Genomic DNA, 20,159 nt, shown 5'->3' with positions numbered 1-20,159 from the left:
AAATACAAAAAAACAAAAACAAAAACAAAAAAAACAAAACCCAAAAAACAAAAAACCAATCTCTTGCCCCAGCAATTTGACTACCAGGAATAATTTCAATAGAGGTATTCACACAAGAGCATCTACAAAGATACTTGCTATAGCACAGTGTTTATGATAGCACAACCTTAGAAACACCTTCTGTGTCCAGTAGGAGGACACTAGTATAATAGTTTATGGTACATGCACATAACAGAATGCAGCTGTTGAGTGAATAAGGCAGTGTCAGAGATAATGGTAGGAAGTGATTTCTAAGATATGTGAAAAGTGCACAGTTCAGTCCCATTTGCACAGCAGGGTATACATCCAAGGAAAACCATGTAGGTGCTGTGTATACAGAAGTTGTCTCTAGGAGAGCAGATTGCAGTGGCTGCTGAGGGAACTGGGTGGTTGGAACAGGAGTGGTGGTAAGAGACTTCATTGTCTGCTTGACTGTAGCTTTTGAATTTTGTACAGCACGTGTGTATTTTCTGCTAAAAACGACTAGAATGATTTAGATGTAGAAGGCTCAGATTTTACAACCTAAATTAATCTATGATCTAAAAACAAATTAACTTTAAAAAATTGACTGGCTCTTAGATTGATTTCAATGGGATGGTTCCTTTTTATCATTTCCTGATTCCAGTTTCATCTATCATTAGATTAACTAATGTGCTTGTTTGTCTGTTTTCTTTTAAAGCTTATGTGTACAGTTGATGACCTGAAGGAAATGGGCATACCTCTTGGACCCAGAAAGAAGATAGCTAACTTTGTAAAACAGAAAGCAGTTAAACTGGTAAGTTCATTTCTGCCCTTAAAACTGAAACCAAAACTCATAATTTGACTAGCTTGTTTATATTTTGGAAGTTTTCGTTAATACCAGTGTGGTTGGGCCAACTGGTGTGCTCCCTGCTCAAGGGCATAGTGGTAGAGCTGATGGAAGTGTAGACTTTATTTATTTATTTATTTATTTATTTATTTATTTATTTATTTTATTTTATTTTATTTTATTTTATTTTATTTATTTTTTTTTTTTTAAGTGTAGACTTTAGAGTCAGCCAGAACCAGATATCAATCCCAGTTAGGGTAACTGACCATCCTGGTTTTCCTGAGACAGAGAATGATGAAGGACTTTTAGTTTTAATATTGGTATTTGGGGATTTCCTGGTGCAATAACTGGGTAAGCCTTGGATAGTTGGATGAATTGGTCATCCTGCTACCCAGTTCAACAGTTTTTAACTCCTTATTCATGATGAATTTGCTTAACTTTTCAGATTCTTGGTTTCCCTAATTTCTAAAATGCAAATGATGCTACCTTCCTTAAAGGGTTGAATTAATGCATAGAAGTTAAGCTAATGTTAGCTCATTTTCTCCCTTCTTAGTTCTCATCATCTGAAGAGATAAGAATAGACCCACTAAAATCTCATTAAATAATAACCAAAAAGCAAAAATTCTTTTTTTTTTTTTAATATTTTATTTATTTGTCTGAAAGAGAACGAGTGAAAGAGCACAAGCAGGGAGGAGGGGCAGTGGGACAGGGAGAAGGAGACTCCCTGGTGAGCAGGGAGCCCAACTCAGGGCTTGATCCCAGGACCCTGGGATCATGACCCGAGCTGAAGGCAGGCACTTAACTGAGCCACCCAGGCACCCCAAAAAGTAAAACTTATTACAAAACAAAACAGCTAAAAAGAGTGTAAAAAGAAATAGAGCAACTACGGAAAAACTCACTTGTTACATTTAATTTCTATTTATTTATTTATAGCTTTTATTTATTTGAGAGAGAGAGCATGACATGAAAGGATGAGCAGGAAGAGGGGAGATGCTGAGAGAGAGGGAGAAGCAGACTCCCCACTGAGCAGGGAATCTGACATGGGGCCCGATCCCAGGACCCTGAGATCGTGATCTGAGCTGAAGGCCGACATTTAACTGATTGAGCCACCCAGGAGCCCCTAATTTTCATTTATTAAATTAATTTTATAGAAATCTCCAAAATCCGTTGTTTTCGAATAGTTGTTGGGTGATAGATACTTCATTATGGGTTGGATTTGCATTTCCCTGATGATTAATGATATAGAACATATTTTCATGTACCTGCCGTGTGTATGTATGTCTTCTTTGGGGAACTATTCAAATCCTCTGCCCATTTTTTAATTGAATTGACTTAATTTAAAAATTTTTTTTGTGAATTGGGCCGTAGCTGCATTTTAGTGCAGTAAACCTCTTGCTTCATTTTCTGAGGGAACATTGTTTGAGAACCACTGCTGTAGGACAGAACACTCATTGTAATTATTCAGTGACTCAGTGAGAGAGGATGGGGGTATAATAGGAAGTGGAAAAGAAGGATGGCAGACAGTTTTATTTCTTCTATATTGCCTACTGAATTAGCCACTTGGACTTGTTTCCCAATATCCTAGTGTTTGGGAATCATTAATAGACAAGCTTGATTTGGCCAGCTGTTTTGTTCAGGTGCCACGGGGTGACTGTTTCAGTAGAGACATACATAGCCTTGTGCAGCTTGGGGAGTACAAGCCACTAAAATGTGGGCTTGTGGCAAATGGGCAAGTTCCCCCGTGGTAGCTATTCACATTCCCCTGACATGCTGGCTGCTGTGTCAGGCTGTGGTCAGTGAGTGGATTTGATCTCACTGTTACAGAGATACCCTGGTTCCACAGATGCTCCTAAAGCTTTGGTTCACTTCCTTATTTATGGAAATATATGGATCTTAAGTGTTCAGCATAGTAAGTTTTGAAACTTTGTGTACCAGTGTAATCTTTTTGAAACTTTTTGCACCTAAAACAAGAGTTAGAACATTTCTGTCACCAGATAGTTCTCTCCTGCTTCTTCCTAGGCCGCTCCTCCCACTCTCTTGACGCTACTCTGGTTTCCATCACTGTTGAGTTTGCTTGTTCTGCAAGTTCATGTAAATGGGATCAGTGTTACGTATTCTTTGGTGTCTGGCTTCTTTTACTCAAAATGCTATTTTTGAGATTCATCCAAGTACTGTGTCATTTGCAGTTCATTCTTTTCTATTTCTGAGTAGTTATTCTGTTGTGTGACCACAGTATGCTTATCTGTTCTTCTGAAATGTTTTTGAGGAAAACTTGTCAGTGGCTCCATGCAGACATAATGGGTGTAAATATGTTGAATGAAGAAATTTCTCCCCAAATCTACACCTTTATAGGAAGTATGTATTTTACAATTATATGATACTTTAATCTGTCTAAAGCTGAGATCATAAAGGAAGAAGTTGGCATTTTGTATTAAAACTTTATATAGAAAAGTAGAATGAATAATGATAGGCAGCATTTGGATTTTTTTTTTCTTCTTAACAGAAGTGAAGCTATTTTAAGAAATATGAAAAGTTTTTCAAGACATCTGTTTTCAGGGACAGATCACAGGAACAAATACTTTGCAGAGCTGGTTTGTTCTAAAGTCTATCCCAGGAATAGGGGCAGCCAACTTTCATGAGGTACCAAGACATGTTTCAGCAAAAATATTTTCACTTTCCTAAAGTTATATGCTGTTTTCAAGTCCAAATATATTATAAATATCTGATCCTTTTCTGTCAGCAAAAAAGGGAACACTTTTTTTTTTTTTAACTCCAACGTTGGTAGTATTTGTGCAGAATGAAGGTAGAATTTGTTTTTTTGTATTTCTGAATACAGGTGAAATCAGACCATCTGAAACTGTCCTGCAATTCACATCTTTCAAAGGTCCTTTCCTCCATTCACATGAATTCATCAGAGTCATTGCCGTCCTGATTTGAAGACATGTTCTCAACTTTCATCAGTGATGAATAGCTCCTTAGTTCGTCCATTTCTCGCTTCTTCTTCATCTCTTCCTTTTCTCTCCTTTTCATCTCCTGAATTTGGGCCTTTTTCTCATTCCTCTCTTCCCGGTCTCTGCATTCCTTCTCTGCTGCTAGGTCAGGGAACCGCTCCATTTTGGTCTTTTCCAACCGGTTCAGGATCTCATTCACTTTCTTCTCCACAGTCACAATTTTCACATCCTTCTGCCTGTTAAAGCCTATCTGTCCCACATCCATGTCAGCTGTTTTCTTCAGATTAGCCCACGGTGTATATACCACATTAACGTTGTTCATCTTGCAGCCTTGAATGCTATTCGCCTTCACAAGATGGGCGCAGTCCATCAGGACTTCCTTTGGAATGTCTTCTATCTTCTCCCCCTTATGTAATCGAAGGTATACATGAGCCGAAGAGAGTTTGTCCACATGAAACCAAATATCTTCAGGCCAGCCATGCTTTATTAGATCTTCATTTTCATATTTATCCTTTCCCATGTAAATAGTGTAAGCTGAGGAGTTAACGCTGCTGCTGGTGAAGTAGAACACCATGATCCCGGTGGCGGCGGCGCAGCGGCTCCAGGGCGGAACAGCAGCACTCAATTCGCCAGCTCAAGAGACCAGCATTTGGATTTAATTGTAGCTGTTTTGCTGTTTTTTTCTTAGTCTCTTCATTTTTTCTTCCAAGAATTTTACTTTATTTTTTAAGGATTTTATTTATTCATGAGAAACAGTGAGAGGCAGAGACACAGGCACAGGGAGCCTGATGTGGGACTCGATCCCAGGACCAGGAGATCACGCCCTGAGCCAAAGGCAGACGCTCAACCACTGAGCCACCCATGCTTCCCTTTCTTAAGAATTTTAAAGTAAATTATATAAATCATGGCATTTTTTCCCCCTAAATGTTATGTACATCTCTAAGGACATTTCTGTGAACACCACACTGCCTAAGAAATTACTGATCATTCCTTAGCATTGAGATAGCATGTTCTGTAGTGATAGCTGATTAATTTTGCCTCAGAGTCATGTTATGAATTATGAAATGTTGATGTTTTCACAGGAACAGAAAAAAGCAGCATCAGAAAAGAAGGCAGTGATGGCGGCTTCGACAAAGGGACAAGAGGAGAGTGGCCAGAAGGCTAAAGAAATGGCTTCTCTTCCCTCAGAATCTAACGAGTCCAAAAGGAAACTTCCAGTTGGTGCTTATGTGTCTTCTGTGCATGTTGATTATGAATCTTTTGAAGTTGGCACTGGACAGGTAAGTTTGCATGTTGATTAGGGCTGCATATTTTATGTTGGAATCATGTATCTTTTTCGTTGGAGTTGGCTTTAAATTCTTAAAATAATCAACATTTATGGAGGGTGAAGAAAACTGATTTTCTGTCCATAAGATGGTATGCTTCTTTCAATAAAATATTTTATTTATTTTGAAATTTATCTTTATTTTTTCCACTGCTCATTATTTTATAACATTAGTCTCTCATAGCCACTAGCAACAGAGTGGTGATAGAAAATCATGTTGTGAACACACTTGTCCTGTTACCTGTGGTTCAGCTTCCTATGGTTTCAGTTACCCATGGTCACCTGTGGTCTGAAAGCCCATGGTATGGTCCTCCTTCTGACATATGGTCAGAAGGTCACTAGTAGCCTAACATTGGATCACAAAGCTTGCATCATTCACCTCACTTCATCTCATCAAGTAGGCTTTTTATCATCTTACATCATCACAGGAAGGCTGAGTACAGGACAAGAAGACGTTTCGAGAGAGACAGACTATATTCACATAACTTTTATGGTAATATATTGTGATAATTGTTCTATTGTATTATTAGTTATTGTTAGTCTCTTACCCTGCCTAATTTATAAGTTAAGCTTTATTGTAGGTAGGTACATATGAGCAAAGACATAGAATATAGAGTACAGTTTTTCTGAGATTTCAGGCATCCAATGGGGGTCTTGAAATATATCCCCTTGGGTAAGGGGGGACTACTAAATACTTAAATTTCTGTGAGATAAACTTGATGTATTCACTTACATTTTTTTGGATTTACATTTCTTCTCTTGCAGAAGTTTTTTTTTTTCTTTTTCAGAAAATTTTCAATAAAAATCAACCTAGGGAGTCAGCAGTGCTACATTTAATAATATACTTTAATGTACTTATATCTTAATGGCTTAGAAGTTTTATTTATAGTTGTGTCTGTAAGGTTCCATTATCAGAAGTGAATTAATGACTGATTTAAAGAAGGCAGAAAATGGAACAGGATGTTTGCAGTAGCCTGTTCAAGCTTTTAAACCTAATTCATTGATAAAGATTGCATTTTTAAAACGTCTTCCTTTTTTTTTTAATTTTTTTTTTAATTTTTATTTATTTATGATAGTCACAGAGAGAGAGAGAGAGAGGCAGAGACATAGGCAGAGGGAGAAGCAGGCTCCATGCACAAACGTCTTCCTTTTTAAAAATTTTATTTATTTTGTTAGAAAGAGCATGAGTGGAGTGAGGAGTAGAAAGAGAAGTAGACTTCCTGCTGAGCAGGGAGCCTGGTGTGGGGTTTGATCCCAGGACTCTGGGATCATGACCTGAGCCGAAGGCAGGCTCTTAACTGCCTGTCACCCACGTGCCCCATAAAATGTCTTTCTTTTTAGATATGAGCAAACTTGAGCATACTTTAGCAGATAAAGAGCAGGTATTTCCTCACTTAACTGTGAAGGATCAGAGTATAGAAGGAGATTTGTGGAAATGGGGGCTCTGTGTGGCCAGGACACTCACTGTGTGCCCCTCTCTGGGCTGGCCTTCTCCATGAACCTGGAGCCATGGGTATCATTGTCTATTGGCTCATCTCTTTAAAGCTTTATGACCACAGAGGAAAAGAAGCCTCCCCTGGAGGTCCAGTTAGAAAAATTTACTTGATGTGGTTTTAGTTATGGGCCCATTTTGGCCAATTTGTACTGTTTGGGGAATGGAGCACAGGTATTGACCCAACCCAAGTCACATGCCACCCCCATTGTGGGTGGGCCACTGTGGGCTAGTAGGATCTGTTACCTAGAACGTTGTGGGGCAGTGTAAACAATAGCCTGTGTGCATCATTCATTGCCAGAAAACCAAGAAACTCTGCTCAAGCAGGAAAAAAGAAAAAATATTATACTTTCCTTAGCCAGAACTAACTACTATGAACTGTTTGAACAAGGCCTTTTAGGCTTTTTTTAAGCATGTATTTATGTATATGTTTTAACAAAAAATAGGAAAATACTCCATATAATGTTTTACCAAAACATTATATTGATGCTTTCAAACACTGAATTATGAATATATTCTTATGTCAGTACATAGTTCTCTCATTTGTAATGACTATTTTGTCTTACTGTTTGGAGAGATAATGATTTATTTTGTCATTTACTTATTGGATGTATTAGTTTGCTTGGGCTGCTGTTAACGGAGTATCACACACTGGGTGGCTTTAAACAACAGAAATTTATTGTCTCAGTTCTAGACGCAGGAAGTCCAGAGCGAGGTGTCAGTAGGGCCATGCTCCCTTTGAAGAAGAGAGAACCCTTCTTGGCCTCTACCGGCTTTTGGCGGGTTGCCAGGGGCTCCTTGGCTCCTAGATGCAACTCTCCAGACCCACGTCTTCCCATGGCTGCTCCCTGCATCTGCACCATCTCCCCTGTTAGTCTGTGTGGCCAGGTTTTCCTTTTTTATAACAACACCAATCATGTTGGATTAGGGTCCACCTAAATACCTTATTTTAATTTGATTTGGTACATGTGTCTATTTTGTGGGGGACACAGTTCAACCCATAACATAGGATGTGTAGGCAATTTCTAGTTTTTCACTTTTTTAAAGCATTCCAGTGATGAACACTTTAAAACCAGTTTTCTGTGCTCATTCTTTATTTCCTTCATTTAAATAAGTAGAAGTGGGATAGGAGGTCCCAAGAATGTACACCTGAAAATTCTGGTAGTTACTTGTACTTGCCCCTGGAAAGGTTGTGCCAGTTTGTACTCTTGTGGACACTCTATAGGATGGACCCCTCTCCTCTGTCCTCACCAACACTGGTGCTGCATTGTCCTTTACAGATAGGTGGTGTTCGCACTTTTATCGCTTCCTTCTGAAGAAATGACTTTTTCATGAAAACAGAAGATTTTTACTTTTTTTTTTTTAGTATTTCATCTCTCTCTCTCTCTGATAACCATGTAGGAAAAAAGATGTCTCATTGTCTTTCTGAGCATTAGAGAGCTTAGATGTTTTCTCCTATGTCTTCTAGGCATTTTTCCCCCCCTCAGGATCTCTGTCCCGAGATCAAGCCTCACATTGAGCTTCCTGCTCAATGGGGAGCCTGCTTCTCCTTCTTCCTTTGCCTGCCACCCTGCCTATTTGTGCTTGCTTGCTCTCTCTCTGTAAATAAATCAATCAAACCTTAAAAAAAAAATAATGACAGCGATTTTAAGCATTATAAGCCATACTTGAGTGGCATCATCTGTGTTGAGATGCTTTCAACTAAGCAGTTCCAGCTTGAACTTTCGAATTTTTTATTGTATGACATTGGAATGATGATCTTTTATTGTATTTTTTATTCTTTCTAGGTTTCTGTTGTTTACAACTCATTAGACTTTGAACCAGAGATTTTCTTTGCCTTGGGATCTCCAATTGGTATGTTCCTCACTATTCGAGGAGTGGATAGGATAGATGAGAACTACAGGCTTCCTACGTGTAAAGGATTCTTCAATATTTATCATCCAGTGAGTGACTTGAACTACTTCCTATTTTGAAGAAGATAAAACATCTACATAGAAACACCAATATAGATAAATCATCCTAATAGATTTTCAGATTCTTTTTTCTTAGGAACTAATTCTGATTTTGATGTACACCCAGCTCTCTGTCCTAAGAGAGAATAGTCTGATACCAACCAATAAACTTTTCTGCCAGAAAGCCTTTGTTCAAGGAAATAATTCTGTTGCTTTGCTTGCAAAGTAGTTTTCCTCACAAACTTAGAAGTCGTCTTATAATTACCAGTAGGTGAATGACTTGTGGGGAAAAAAAATCAAAATCTCTGGTTTGCTAGTTATCTATTTTGTCATACAATCAAGATACATAACTGAAGATAAGAGAGCTTTTCCAAAATTTCCAATTCTTCTCTTTACAGCTTGATCCAGTGGCGTATAGATTAGAGCCTATGATTGTTCCAGATTTGGACCTGAAAGCAGTTCTCATTCCACATCACAAAGGCAGAAAAAGACTTCATTTAGGTAAAAAGCAAATACTATAAAAGCTTGTTTCCTTCCTGTCATTTTGTAATCTGTTAGTCCTAATGAAGTATGTTTTTCCTGTCACTTGTAATTGAACTGTGAAAATCTTAACACCAGGTCCTTTCTGACAAAATTAATTTTATTTAAGAGCCTGCTGTGTTTAGAGCCTGTTTATTAAATGTTCAGAAGAGCTATAAAGTTTTGAGTGAGTTGCTTCTCCTTGAATATTTTGTTCTAGATGCGACGTTCTGATGGTTGAAATACTTAGGAATGGGGGATGTTGGTAATAAAGTGATGAGATATACCTATAGATTTTGATAGAATTTGGCCATAATTTTTGGAGTTGGGAAGCAGAGTAACACTTGAACTAAGGACCAACAAGACATAAACTTGATGCTAAGTCAACTGAGCTGTTACTTCCTTGCTAAATAGATAAACTTTTCCAATTAAAAACATTCATTAAACGTAATGGATCAGTAAGAATTCCAAATGGGGTTTAGGTTTCTCTTATGCCTGTTAATGGTGTGTATCATCCAGGGGCTTAAAGGTTTGGGTGGAAGGGATGGGAGTGCAGTGGAGAAGAGGGGGTATGTGATCATGCCCTTTTATTTAAAATTGGATTTTCTTTCTTTTTTTTTTCTTACATCATTTTTTTAAAAATATTTAACTATTTTGGGATTAAAATGGGAAATTTGATACATACCTTAAAATCAAAAGGATTTATTAGACAAAAGTAGGAAAAATGAAGGGGCAGAGGTTTCTTCATTTTTAAATCAGAGGTTTATATTGTGGTTATATTAGAATCTCAAATTCTCAAAACCATTTTACCATTACAGATAAGAAAAGCAGTCATCTTTTTTATCTTGTGGGCCCATTTTTTTTAACTTACAGAAAAAAAAGCACATGAACGTGTCTACATTTTTATAGTATTTGAACTCTTCCTTCCCTCTTCTTTTTTTTTTTTTTCCTTTTGTCGAGAGAGGGAATTTATACAGTTTGCCTGGATTAGCTTTGGTTATTAAAAAAGATGACAGAATAAGCCTCTATAAAACATTTTAATATGTTGAGAGTTCTTGGGTGAGAAACTCTGAGTGTTTGGCGTTTAAGAGAGGATTCATCCAGTCTGAGAAGAGTGTTAACTTTGAATTTTTATGGCACAGAATTTCACCTTGTGACTAATTAAGTTGATGTGTCATCTTCATCTCTTTAGAGTTGAAAGACAGTCTCTCTCGTATGGGATCTGATTTGAAGCAGGGTTTTATTAGCTCCCTGAAAAGCGCTTGGCAGACATTAAACGAATTTGCCCGCGCTCACACCTCTTCAACTCAGCTGCAAGAAGAACTGGAAAAAGTGGCCCATCAAATCAAAGAAGAAGAAGAAAAACAAGTAGTTGAAGGTAAATTTGGCATTTGAGGCATTTTCTAGTACAAATGTTATTTGTAAACATAATGAATTATTTGTATACATTATGAATTATTTAATGATGCTTTTCCATTCTGGTCTTTTTTGTTAAAATATGGAGGTTGTTTTTTTTTTTTTTTTATATAAAGGAAAATCTGTTGTGATAAACTGTACTTCAACATGGATGCCATTCTTTTTCCAGGGTTTTGCCTGATAGTTAGTTGCTGGACTTTTTACTCTGCAATCTTGTTTTTGTTGAGATTCCTAAGGCCAGAGTGGAATATCAGAGTTAAGAGCAAAGCTTGTATTCAGGCATTTTAAAGACCCACTGTGAGAAAATACCTTCTGATGTTGTCTACCTTTGTCGTTTTATTATAGACTTTATCTGCATTGTCAGGTCATTGTGCCATGATGCTTTTGACTCTCTTCAGATTCTAATTCTGTTTCCTTTCTTTCTACAATGCTCTCTCACCCCTTTTCTTCAAAACTGTCAGCTCGTTGGCTCTTTCTCCTCTCTCGGGTAACCAGCCCCTCTTCCTTCTCCTGGCTCTTTGGAGGAATGGGAAGTGAGCCTGGTATCTCCCCAGGTTGCTACGTGTGTCAAGCGATATTCTCTTGAGCCCAGAAAGTCAGCTAAAGTCAAAGGATAATGATTAAGTGATTGACTTTGATATTGAAATGGTTTAAATTTTAGCAGAAAAGATTGTTGAAAGTCCAGATTTTTCCAAGGATGAGGACTACTTAGGAAAGGTTGGAATGCTAAACGGAGGCCGCCGAATTGACTACGTTCTTCAAGAAAAGCCAATAGAGAGTTTTAATGAATATCTTTTCGCTCTTCAGAGTCATTTGTGCTATTGGTAAGTAGTTTCTTCTTTGATAACATTCACGCGGCCTGTAGGTGCTGGCATATACAGCAGTTTTAGGGGAGACTCTTTTGCCGATTTATCACTTACGATGAAATATTAATTTCAATGGCCATATATTCAAAATCCGTATTTTCCCCCGTTATTTTATTATCCACAAGATGGCAGTGTGTCATCTGCCTTTTACCAAAGGACTTTAGTACGTGCACACTGATTTTTGTAGGGGTACCTTTCACAGAATGGAAGTGGTAGGGACTTTGAAAAGCCATCCTTTCATATATCCCCTGTCACCATGGAGAATTGCAACACAGCTGTTTTGTAGCTGGTCAGTATCCATCCAGTTTTTAAGGACAGCTTTAAGACTATACTACCTTATTTTCATTTGCCTTTCTTAGGTAGGGTTGAATAAAACAAAAGCTGCGTTTTCCACAGGTATGCACCGGTATGCATAGAGGTTAATTTCTACTAATGGTCTCCAAAGTAAACATGTTCTTTTCTTTGTGATAGGGAATCTGAAGATACTGCCCTGTTGTTACTTAAAGAAATTTATCGAACAATGAACATTAGTCCAGAACAGCCCCAGCATTGATTGGACTTCAGCCTCACTGTGTGAGTTTATCTTTATTGTGTGCATACAATCTGAATGTTTCATTCTAAAATCTTTTTTTTGTTGTTAGGTTTTTTTTTTGTTTGTTTTTTGTTTTTTAAGTAATCTCTGCATCCAACATGGGACTAGAACTCATGACCCTGAGATCAAGAGTCACAGGCTCCACTCACTGAACCAGTCAGGGTCTTTTATATATATATAAAAAAAGTCTGAAGTCTTTTTTATAGTGTTGAAGTTGACTATAATTTTCTCTCTTTTCTGTTTCTTCCTGGTGTTTTGTTTTTTTTTTTCTTTTTTAAAAAATTCAGAATAGAGATGTTAAGGAGGGGAATTGATTTGCAATCTACATTTTTGATATGTTAACAGTTTTCTTTCTAATTCCGTCTGCTTTTATTTGAGTTCTTTTATTTTTGGTTTCTTTCTACAAGATATTCCTAGGAATATCAGCTAGGAATTCCTTTGGCTGTAGAAACAGAACCTGACTCACAGTACCTTAAATGAATAGAGGTTTATTTTTCTTGTGTAATGGGAAGAGTTCATGTGTTATGCCCACATTGTTGGCATCTTTTTACCTATATGTGGCTCTTACTCCATAATTACAAGACAGCTGCTGCGGTTCCAGGCACTGTGTGTACGTTCAAGACAAGAATCAGGAGGAAAGGACATTGGCAGTTATATCTGTTCCTTTTAATTAGGAAAGCAAAAATGTGTCCCAGAATTCACTCATGCCTATTGACTAAGCTTGTGCCACATATTCCATGTCTCCTCCAAACCCAGGCTCCAGGGAGGATTGTAAAAGCAATGTTTTATTCACCCCAGTCTTTATAGAGGGAAGGAATAGAGAGGGGGCAAACCTATGATGAATGAGCCAACCTGCGAGCCAGACACGCTGCATTCCTGTCTTCCTGAGACCCCTGACCCCTCTTTTTCCTTGCTAGATTATTATTAAAAATTTTATTTAAATTTTAGTTAACATACAGTGCAATATTGGCTTTAGGAATAGAATTCAGTAATTTACTGCTGACATACAGTACCGAGTGCTCATCATAACAAGTGCCCTCTTTAATACCCATCAGCCATCTAACCCATCCCCATCCGCCTGAGTCCATCGATCCTCAGTTTGCAAATGGTGAGATTTCATTCTTTTGGGTGACTGAGTAATATTCCATTGTATACATATACCTCATCATCTTTAACCCTTCATCAGTCCATCACATTTGGTTGGGCTCTCTCCATAATTTGGTTATTGTGGATGGTGCTGCTATAACCATCACGGTACATATACCCCTTCAAATCTGTATTTTTATATCCTTTGGGTAAATACCTAGTAGAACAATTGCTGGATGGTAGGGTAGTTCTATTTTTAGTTTTTTGAGGAACCTCGGTGCTATTCTCCAGAGTGGCCATACCAGTTTGCATTCCTGCCAGCAGTGCAAGAGAATTCCCCTTTCTCCGCATCTTCACCAACAGCTGTTGTTTCTTATATTGTTAATTGTAGCCATTCTGACAGGTGTATGGTGGTAGCTCATCATCCTCACTAGATTATGCATCACTTAAAAGAATAGGTAGTGTTAAACAGAAATTTTAGGGCAGCCTGGGTGGCTCAGCGGTTTAGTGCCGCCTTCAGCCCAGGGCGTGATCCTGGAGACCTGGGATCGAGTCCCACATTGGGCTCCCTGCATGGCTCCCTCCTTCTGCCTGTGTCTCTGCCTCTCTCTCTGTCTCTGTCTCTCATGAATAAATAAATGGAATCTTAAGAAAAAAAAGAAATTTTAAAGCCTTTAAAGCATTAAATACAAGTGGTTGAGCTCTAAACTGTGAACTCAAAAGCAGTTCTTGGCACTTTTGAATTTCCTAATAATAAATGTTAAGTTCAGCCTCCACCTTCTTATTTTGGTGAGATAACCACTTTCAGTAGGGTTTCCTTAGATTTCCCTGTGCATGTCTAATCAAATGTGTGTGCAGGTAAAAACAAAGATCTCATTTGACAGTATTGTTTTGCAACTTGATATTTTCTTTTTCTTTTTTATTTTTAAAGATTTCATTTATTTATTATTCATCAGAGAGAGAGAGAGAGAGAGATAGAAAGGCAGAGGGAGAAGCAGGCTCCATACAGGGAGCCCGATGTGGGACTCGATCTTGGGTCTCCAGGATCACACCCTGGGCTAAAAGTGGCCCTAAGCCACTGAGCCACCAGGGCTGCCTGCAACTTGATATTTTCTATCAGCCTTCTAACTTGTATGCTTTTCCTTATTAGTTTGTATCTTTTTCATTCTCTTCCATGGTTACATAGTAATCTATTGTGTATAGTCCATCTTATTTAGCCAATTTCCCATTAATGTGCACTTAGCTCATTTCTTAATTTATATTAGGGGATGTTAGTACAGAGTGGGTAAGAGGTCTGAAAAGCCATTTTGCAGCCAGCCTCTTTATACAGTTTTATCAGTTCTCACCATTTCTGATATTACAGTACTAAAATAAAGGTAATGTCAGAAGCTACTCCAGTTCAGATGTTCAATTATAAAATAGTCTCTCATTTGTTTCGCAAATATTTATTTGGTACTTAACTATATGCCAGGCACCAGTTTTTGTGTTGGTGATAAGTGGAAAATAAGATAGCATTCTCACCTTTAAAGAATTTACCCCCACTGGGAAGAGATGGATAGTAAACTTGTGCTCTGATCCATAAGTAAATTTCAGATATTGATAGGTCTTGTGGAGATAAAAATAGGAAGATGTGAGTGATGGGTTGCTTCTGGGGAAGACAATGGATGATGACATTGGAGTTGAAATTTGAAAGATGAGAGGGAGGTAGACTCTAAGGATATGGGGAAAACGATCCAAGCAGAAGGAAGGGAAGCTGCAGAGATCATGAGATGGGAACAGACATGGCACCTTTGAGGAACAGTAAGCAGACCAGTATGACTGGGGGTAATAAATGAAGGGGAACACAGGAGGAGAGGAGTCAGAGGTGGGTAGGCCTGATTATGAGGGAGCTGGTAAGATCTTTGCATCTTACTGAGTGTGATGGAAACATGGAAGTTTTAACGGGAGGAACGATATGACTTGGCTTAGACTTCAGAAGGAAAGCCCTGGGTGCTGGGTGGAGGGCAGAGTGTTGAGCAAGGAGGGAGGGAGGGAGAATAGTTAAGTGCCTGGTGGTGATGCTGATGAGGGCTCCAGTGGTAGGGATATTGCGAGATGATTGAGTGCAGATCTGTTTTGGAGGGAGTGAAGCCAGGGACTTCAGATAAATTCATCATGAGGGAGAAAGGAAAGAAGTTGAAGATGACTTGGGATTTTGATGTGAGCAACTGGGTGGATTGTAGTACCTTTTCCTGAGAAGGCTTGTGGACATATCAGGGTTTTTTGTGGGGTGTAGGGGATGGAGGAATCAATAGTTTTGTTAAGTCAGTAGTTGATGTTCTGAAGCTGATGGCCTGAAGCTCGGAAGAAAGTTCAGACCTAAAAAAAATGATGACTTTAAAATCAGTCATCAGCATATATATGGCCATTTGAAGTCAGAAACGGGATGAGATCACCTTGGAGTGTGTAGGTGGAGAAGAGAAGTCATCTGGTAAAGGAGGAACCATTGAAGTGAAAGAAGATTCGGGAGCTTGTGGTCTCAGGGAAGCTGAGAGAAGATTGCTTCAAAAGAGAGTAGTCAGCAGTGTCCAGTGCTGCTGACAGAGAGGTCAAGGAAGAGGAGGACCAAGACTTGGCCATTGGCTTGAGGCAAGCGTAGTACATCATTGGTGACCTTGATTAAACAAAGGTGTTTTCATGTCATGGCAGAGGTAAAGTGGGTTGAGGAGATGTAAAGGATCAGAGAGGAAAGAGTTTTTTGCTATGAAAGGTAATAGAAATAAGACTCGGGGACATATTATAATATTAAGGTGTGTTTGTTTGCTACTGAGAATGATCCAGTATTGGGGGATGAAATTGATAAGGCAAGAACAAAAGGGAATAATTGTGGAGGGAAATACTTGAAAAGGCAGTGTGGGAAAGGGTCAAGGCCAAGTGAAGTGTTTAGCCTTAGAAAAGAATCAGGGATGCATCAAACCTAGTACCAGATGAAAGTGGGGAGCGTAGGCACTGATACGGATAGGCGGTGACATTGGTGCCTTCAAGGATCCTCTTTCCTCAGGGGGAGGATGGACAGTAAATAAAGGATTGCAGTGTGCCAGATGGTAAAAATAGAGCAGCAGAGAGGGAGCAACTTGGGATGGGACAAGTTCTGTATAAGATGGTGAGGGACACTTCTCACTGATAATGTGTCATTGAAGCAAGTGAGCCAAGTGGGTATCTGCGGAAAGATCATTTCAGACAGAGGGATGTAGATATATCAGAATATAAGAGCTGTCTCATTCTTTGTAATGGTCATGTAGTATCCCATTGACTGCTACAGTATTTCTGTTTTTTAGCCAGTTCTTTGTTGATGGGCATTTAGGTTATTCTGATCTAGTATAAACAATGCTCTAGTGATATATTTAATAGTTGCATTATATTCTATTTTGTAGTCCTAATTATTAAAATAGTTATCTACTATTGTTGGGTGTTTGGATGTTTTTCCAACTTTATTATAAATCTGACATGTAGTTTCATATACCTTTTGCACATATCTGTTTGGGAGACATTCCTACATGTAGCATTTTTGGATCTAAGAGTATTGTACATTTTCAAAGGATTTTGATCTATACCTGTTGCTAAATTGCATTTCAGAAAGGTTGCTCAATTTTCATGTCTGTATAAGTGCTGGTTTTCCTGTATCCTTGCCAACACTGGATATTACCATTTTTAAAAATTTTGCTGATTTGATATCTACAAATTGTTATCATTGTTTTAAAACGTGTATATTTCTGTCACTAGTGAAAATGGAGCATTTTTGGTATATTTCATTGGGCATTTGTCTTTTTAATATTTTTTAAATTTAAATTCAGTTTGCCAACATATAGTATAAATCAGTGCTCATCCCATCAAGTGCCCGCCTTCATTTGTCTTTCTTGTCAGTTGCCCAGCCTTGGCCTTTGAGCAAAAGGTATGGAGGTGTGGTGTAAGGTATTTTGTTTCTAACTGATTTATAGTTGTGATATTTTAAGGATACTCACCCTTTGTCACTGTAGAGTTGTTTTCCAGTTTGACATTTGCCTTTTATTTTTGCTTAGGCCTTGGCTCTTGGGGGGCTGGATGGGTAGAGAGCATGTTTTAAAAACAAGTCGGCCAGTCTTCTGAGATTATCATTTCAGTATTATGTTTAATTTTTTTGTTCTTAAACAGTTTTGTTATTCACTCAACTTTATAGTGTAGAAGAATAGAGAGGGAATTAATTTTTTCTTAGTTTCTTTTGGCCTGTGCCATATATTGAAATGTACCCTTTGGTCACATGATGGGTCTCTGATATGCTGTTGTTTGACATTTTTATTATATGCCCAGTATTCTTTTTTTTTTTTTTTGATGAGAAAATTGATTTTTAAAAAAATCTTAATTCCAATGTAGTTAACATACAGTGTTAAATTTCAGGGGTGCAACACAGTGATTCAATACTTCCATATATAACCCAGAGCTAATCACAAGAAGTATACCCAGTATTTGTTTTTGAGGCTTTTGGACATCTCTTCCATTGACTTATGTATCTGCCAACCATATTTCACTGATTTCAAGTCCTATAAATTCCACATTTTATCTTTAAATTTGGACTGTATCTTCTAAACAGCTGTTGCTTGGATGACAGTTGAGTTCTTCCCAAGATGGTTTGCATTTTTTTCTGCCATTTACTAAGGCAGTGCTACCAACCTGAGTCTGCTTAAGCTAATTTCTCTGCTTGAGATATTTTGGACTATGTTGCCAGTGTGAATTCAGACCACAAAACTTGTAGGCTTATAGAGCTGGGGGACCAGTTCAAATATCAAGGAATATTTTTTCCTCCTCTTACCATTGTCAAGGAAGAAGTGTGCAGACTTCTTTGCTGGCCCTTGTAGATGAAGGTTTATTTTTCTTTACCTCTCACTTGAGGCTGTAGCCATCTAGTATCCCCACTTTTTGTGGCTTCTGTCTCTTTTTAGACTCTGTATCCTAAGTATCCTTCCTCGTTTCTGTGTGGTTACAAAAAATAGCGGTCTTACATTTGATGGTGTCTTACATTTAGTGAAATACGGTGTTTTGGTGATTGTAACTTGATAGATTTTACTGTCTGGTAGTGCAGGGACTTAGGATACCATGAGTCCTGGCTCTCGTTCCAAGTGAATTTTGTAATGACATAAGTTCCCCTGACAGTTTCTTTCTGCAAGACAAAACAAAACAAAACAAAACCCAAACAATGTAGTTCTCGGATTTTAATAATCACCTAACAGGAAAAACTTAAGAACCTTTCATTTCACACCTAATTTATTCACTGTTCATTGTTTTGTCTCTTCTTATACTTGATTATAAAATTTGGGTGGGAACTTAATTAAGTTCCTGATACGGTTTAAAAACTATAAAATTAGGGCAGCCCGGGTGGCTCAGTGGTTTAGCGCCACCTTTGGCCCAGGGTGTGATACTGGAGACCCTGGATCGAGTCCCATGTCGGGCTCCCTGCATGGAGCCTGCTTCTCCCTCTGCCTGTGTCTCTTCCTGTCTCTCGCTCTGTGTGTCTCATGAATAAATAAATAAAATCTTTAAAAAATAATAATAATAAAACTATAAAATTATTAATTTAGAATATCGACAGTTCTCTACGTGGTTCATTTAAGTGTAGAGCACTTCTGTTGAATAATTCTTCTATGTGTATCTCCTCGATTCATTTTTAGAATTGTTCTTTTTTTTAAAGATTTTATTTATTTATTCATGAGAGACAGAGAGAGGCAGAGACACAGGCAGAGGGAGAAGCAGGCTCCATGCAGGAAGCCCGACGTGTGGGACTCGATCCTGGGTCTCCGGAATCATGCCCTGGGCTGAAGGCAGACACTAACCTACTGAGCCATCCAGAGATCCTCTAGAATTGTTCTTTAAAAAGCCTCACATGACCTTCACAGAAATTTTTTCTTTTACTTTCTGTACTCATTTCGTTCTGAAGATCTCCCATGCCCATTAGTCTCACCGGATGCTCTCTGCCACCCTCTGTCCCTTCAGAAGCCACGAGGCCTTGTGCTCACGGGCTGTGTTCTTCGGAGGCGGCCAACAGTGCAGATGTGGCAGTGCTGAGTGCCCGATGGAATATTGTCTTCACTCAGGAAGGAACAGCAGTGCTTTTGTCTTTTGTGCTTTATTACTGTAAGTTTGCAAATCTCACCAACGATTCTGTCTTTCTTTTAAAGACTTTCCTGTCTTTCCAGAAAGTCAGAGTAGAAATTACATTGCTGAGTAAACCTTCAGAGGACATTCCCAGTTTGCTCCCGTGATGGATGATGGAAAAGCAGTTCATCAGCATTTACTCGGGAAGAATTCTCACAAGTAAGAAGTCACTTAAAAGAAAACATACAGAACAGAAAGACAATGAAGAAAATCAGTACCACATGTGGACAGTATAGATAAGAAAAAATAATTTTTCAAATGATGCAATTAAAATTTCCTCCGATCAGTTTAGTTGTACAGCTGTCGAAGCGACGCGTGATACCAATGAAGACATATTTGTGGCATGCAGGCGGTTATTTCTGTTTCTTAAAAAGCTATTGCCAATGGGCTATTAAACTTGCATTTTTTAAAATTAATGTAGTATGTTCTTTTTTTCAAGTATGGACTTCTTGAGAAACTGTAGTAGTAAGATTTTCCAAAAATTTATGTTCTATTTTTAAATGTGAGTTGTAGTTCTCCGAGCTGCTTTACCACGGAGTCATCTGTATCTAAGAGGAAGTAGCCAAGATTGCTTATATTCCAAGCTGAATCTGAGGTTTTATGAAGCCTTTCAAGCACTCACTCAGTGCGTAGTTGTGCAAGTGAAATGTTCCTGCAGCACGGAAGTCCTTGACATGCTCTCCTGGCACATCCATGTCCAGCAGGGGTGTGGGGGGCAAATGGGAGGCTTCCCATTTTGTCATCTGAGGTAGCTGTGCAGCTGCCTCGTTGCTAAACTTTTAATTAATGTGAGAACCAAAGTAGAGTTTCTTGGGTTTTTTTCCTTTGTATTAATTTCACTTATACCAAAGTGTTTCAAAGTATGAAATGTATTGCTTCTAGACTATAAATCTACTTCTTGAAAAGACTGTTCTGTAATATTCCACTTTGTTTTACTATAACTTCAAAT

The 20,159-nt window shown here is 38.3% G+C and overlaps 2 protein-coding genes across 6 annotated transcripts in view; one reads left to right on the top strand and one right to left on the bottom strand.

The window, feature by feature from the left end:
* SEC23IP (SEC23 interacting protein) overlaps positions 1–19,626 on the top strand; it is a 39,056-nt gene extending 19,430 nt beyond the window's left edge. The window contains exons 12-19 of one of the 5 annotated variants that reach the window (XM_077877420.1): positions 719–814; positions 4,881–5,078; positions 8,402–8,557; positions 8,965–9,067; positions 10,278–10,463; positions 11,166–11,325; positions 11,839–11,940; positions 19,252–19,626. In XM_077877420.1, the coding sequence (XP_077733546.1) occupies positions 719–814; positions 4,881–5,078; positions 8,402–8,557; positions 8,965–9,067; positions 10,278–10,463; positions 11,166–11,325; positions 11,839–11,920 (981 nt within the window). In that variant the 3' untranslated portion in view covers positions 11,921–11,940; positions 19,252–19,626. The other 4 variants (XM_077877419.1, XM_077877416.1, XM_077877417.1 and 1 more) reach the window with 4 other exon arrangements.
* Positions 3,362–4,446, bottom strand: LOC144301016 (coiled-coil domain-containing protein 25). The gene has a single exon (XM_077877421.1). It carries the CDS (start codon positions 4,370–4,372, stop codon positions 3,746–3,748), a length of 627 nt encoding a protein of 208 aa, XP_077733547.1. The 5' UTR covers positions 4,373–4,446; the 3' UTR covers positions 3,362–3,745.
* Positions 19,627–20,159: the final 533 nt, after the last annotated feature.

This window comes from Canis aureus, chromosome 29, assembly GCF_053574225.1.
Source record: "Canis aureus isolate CA01 chromosome 29, VMU_Caureus_v.1.0, whole genome shotgun sequence".
NCBI classification, from domain to species: Eukaryota; Metazoa; Chordata; class Mammalia; order Carnivora; family Canidae; genus Canis; species Canis aureus.
Note: the sequence above shows the minus strand (reverse complement) of the source record. Positions and strands in the feature narration are given on the sequence as shown.

Bases quoted from the DNA above. Each gene is read 5' to 3' on its own strand.
- LOC144301016 (XM_077877421.1), bottom strand. From the start codon at position 4,372: ATGGTGTTCTACTTCACCAGCAGCAGCGTTAACTCCTCAGCTTACACT.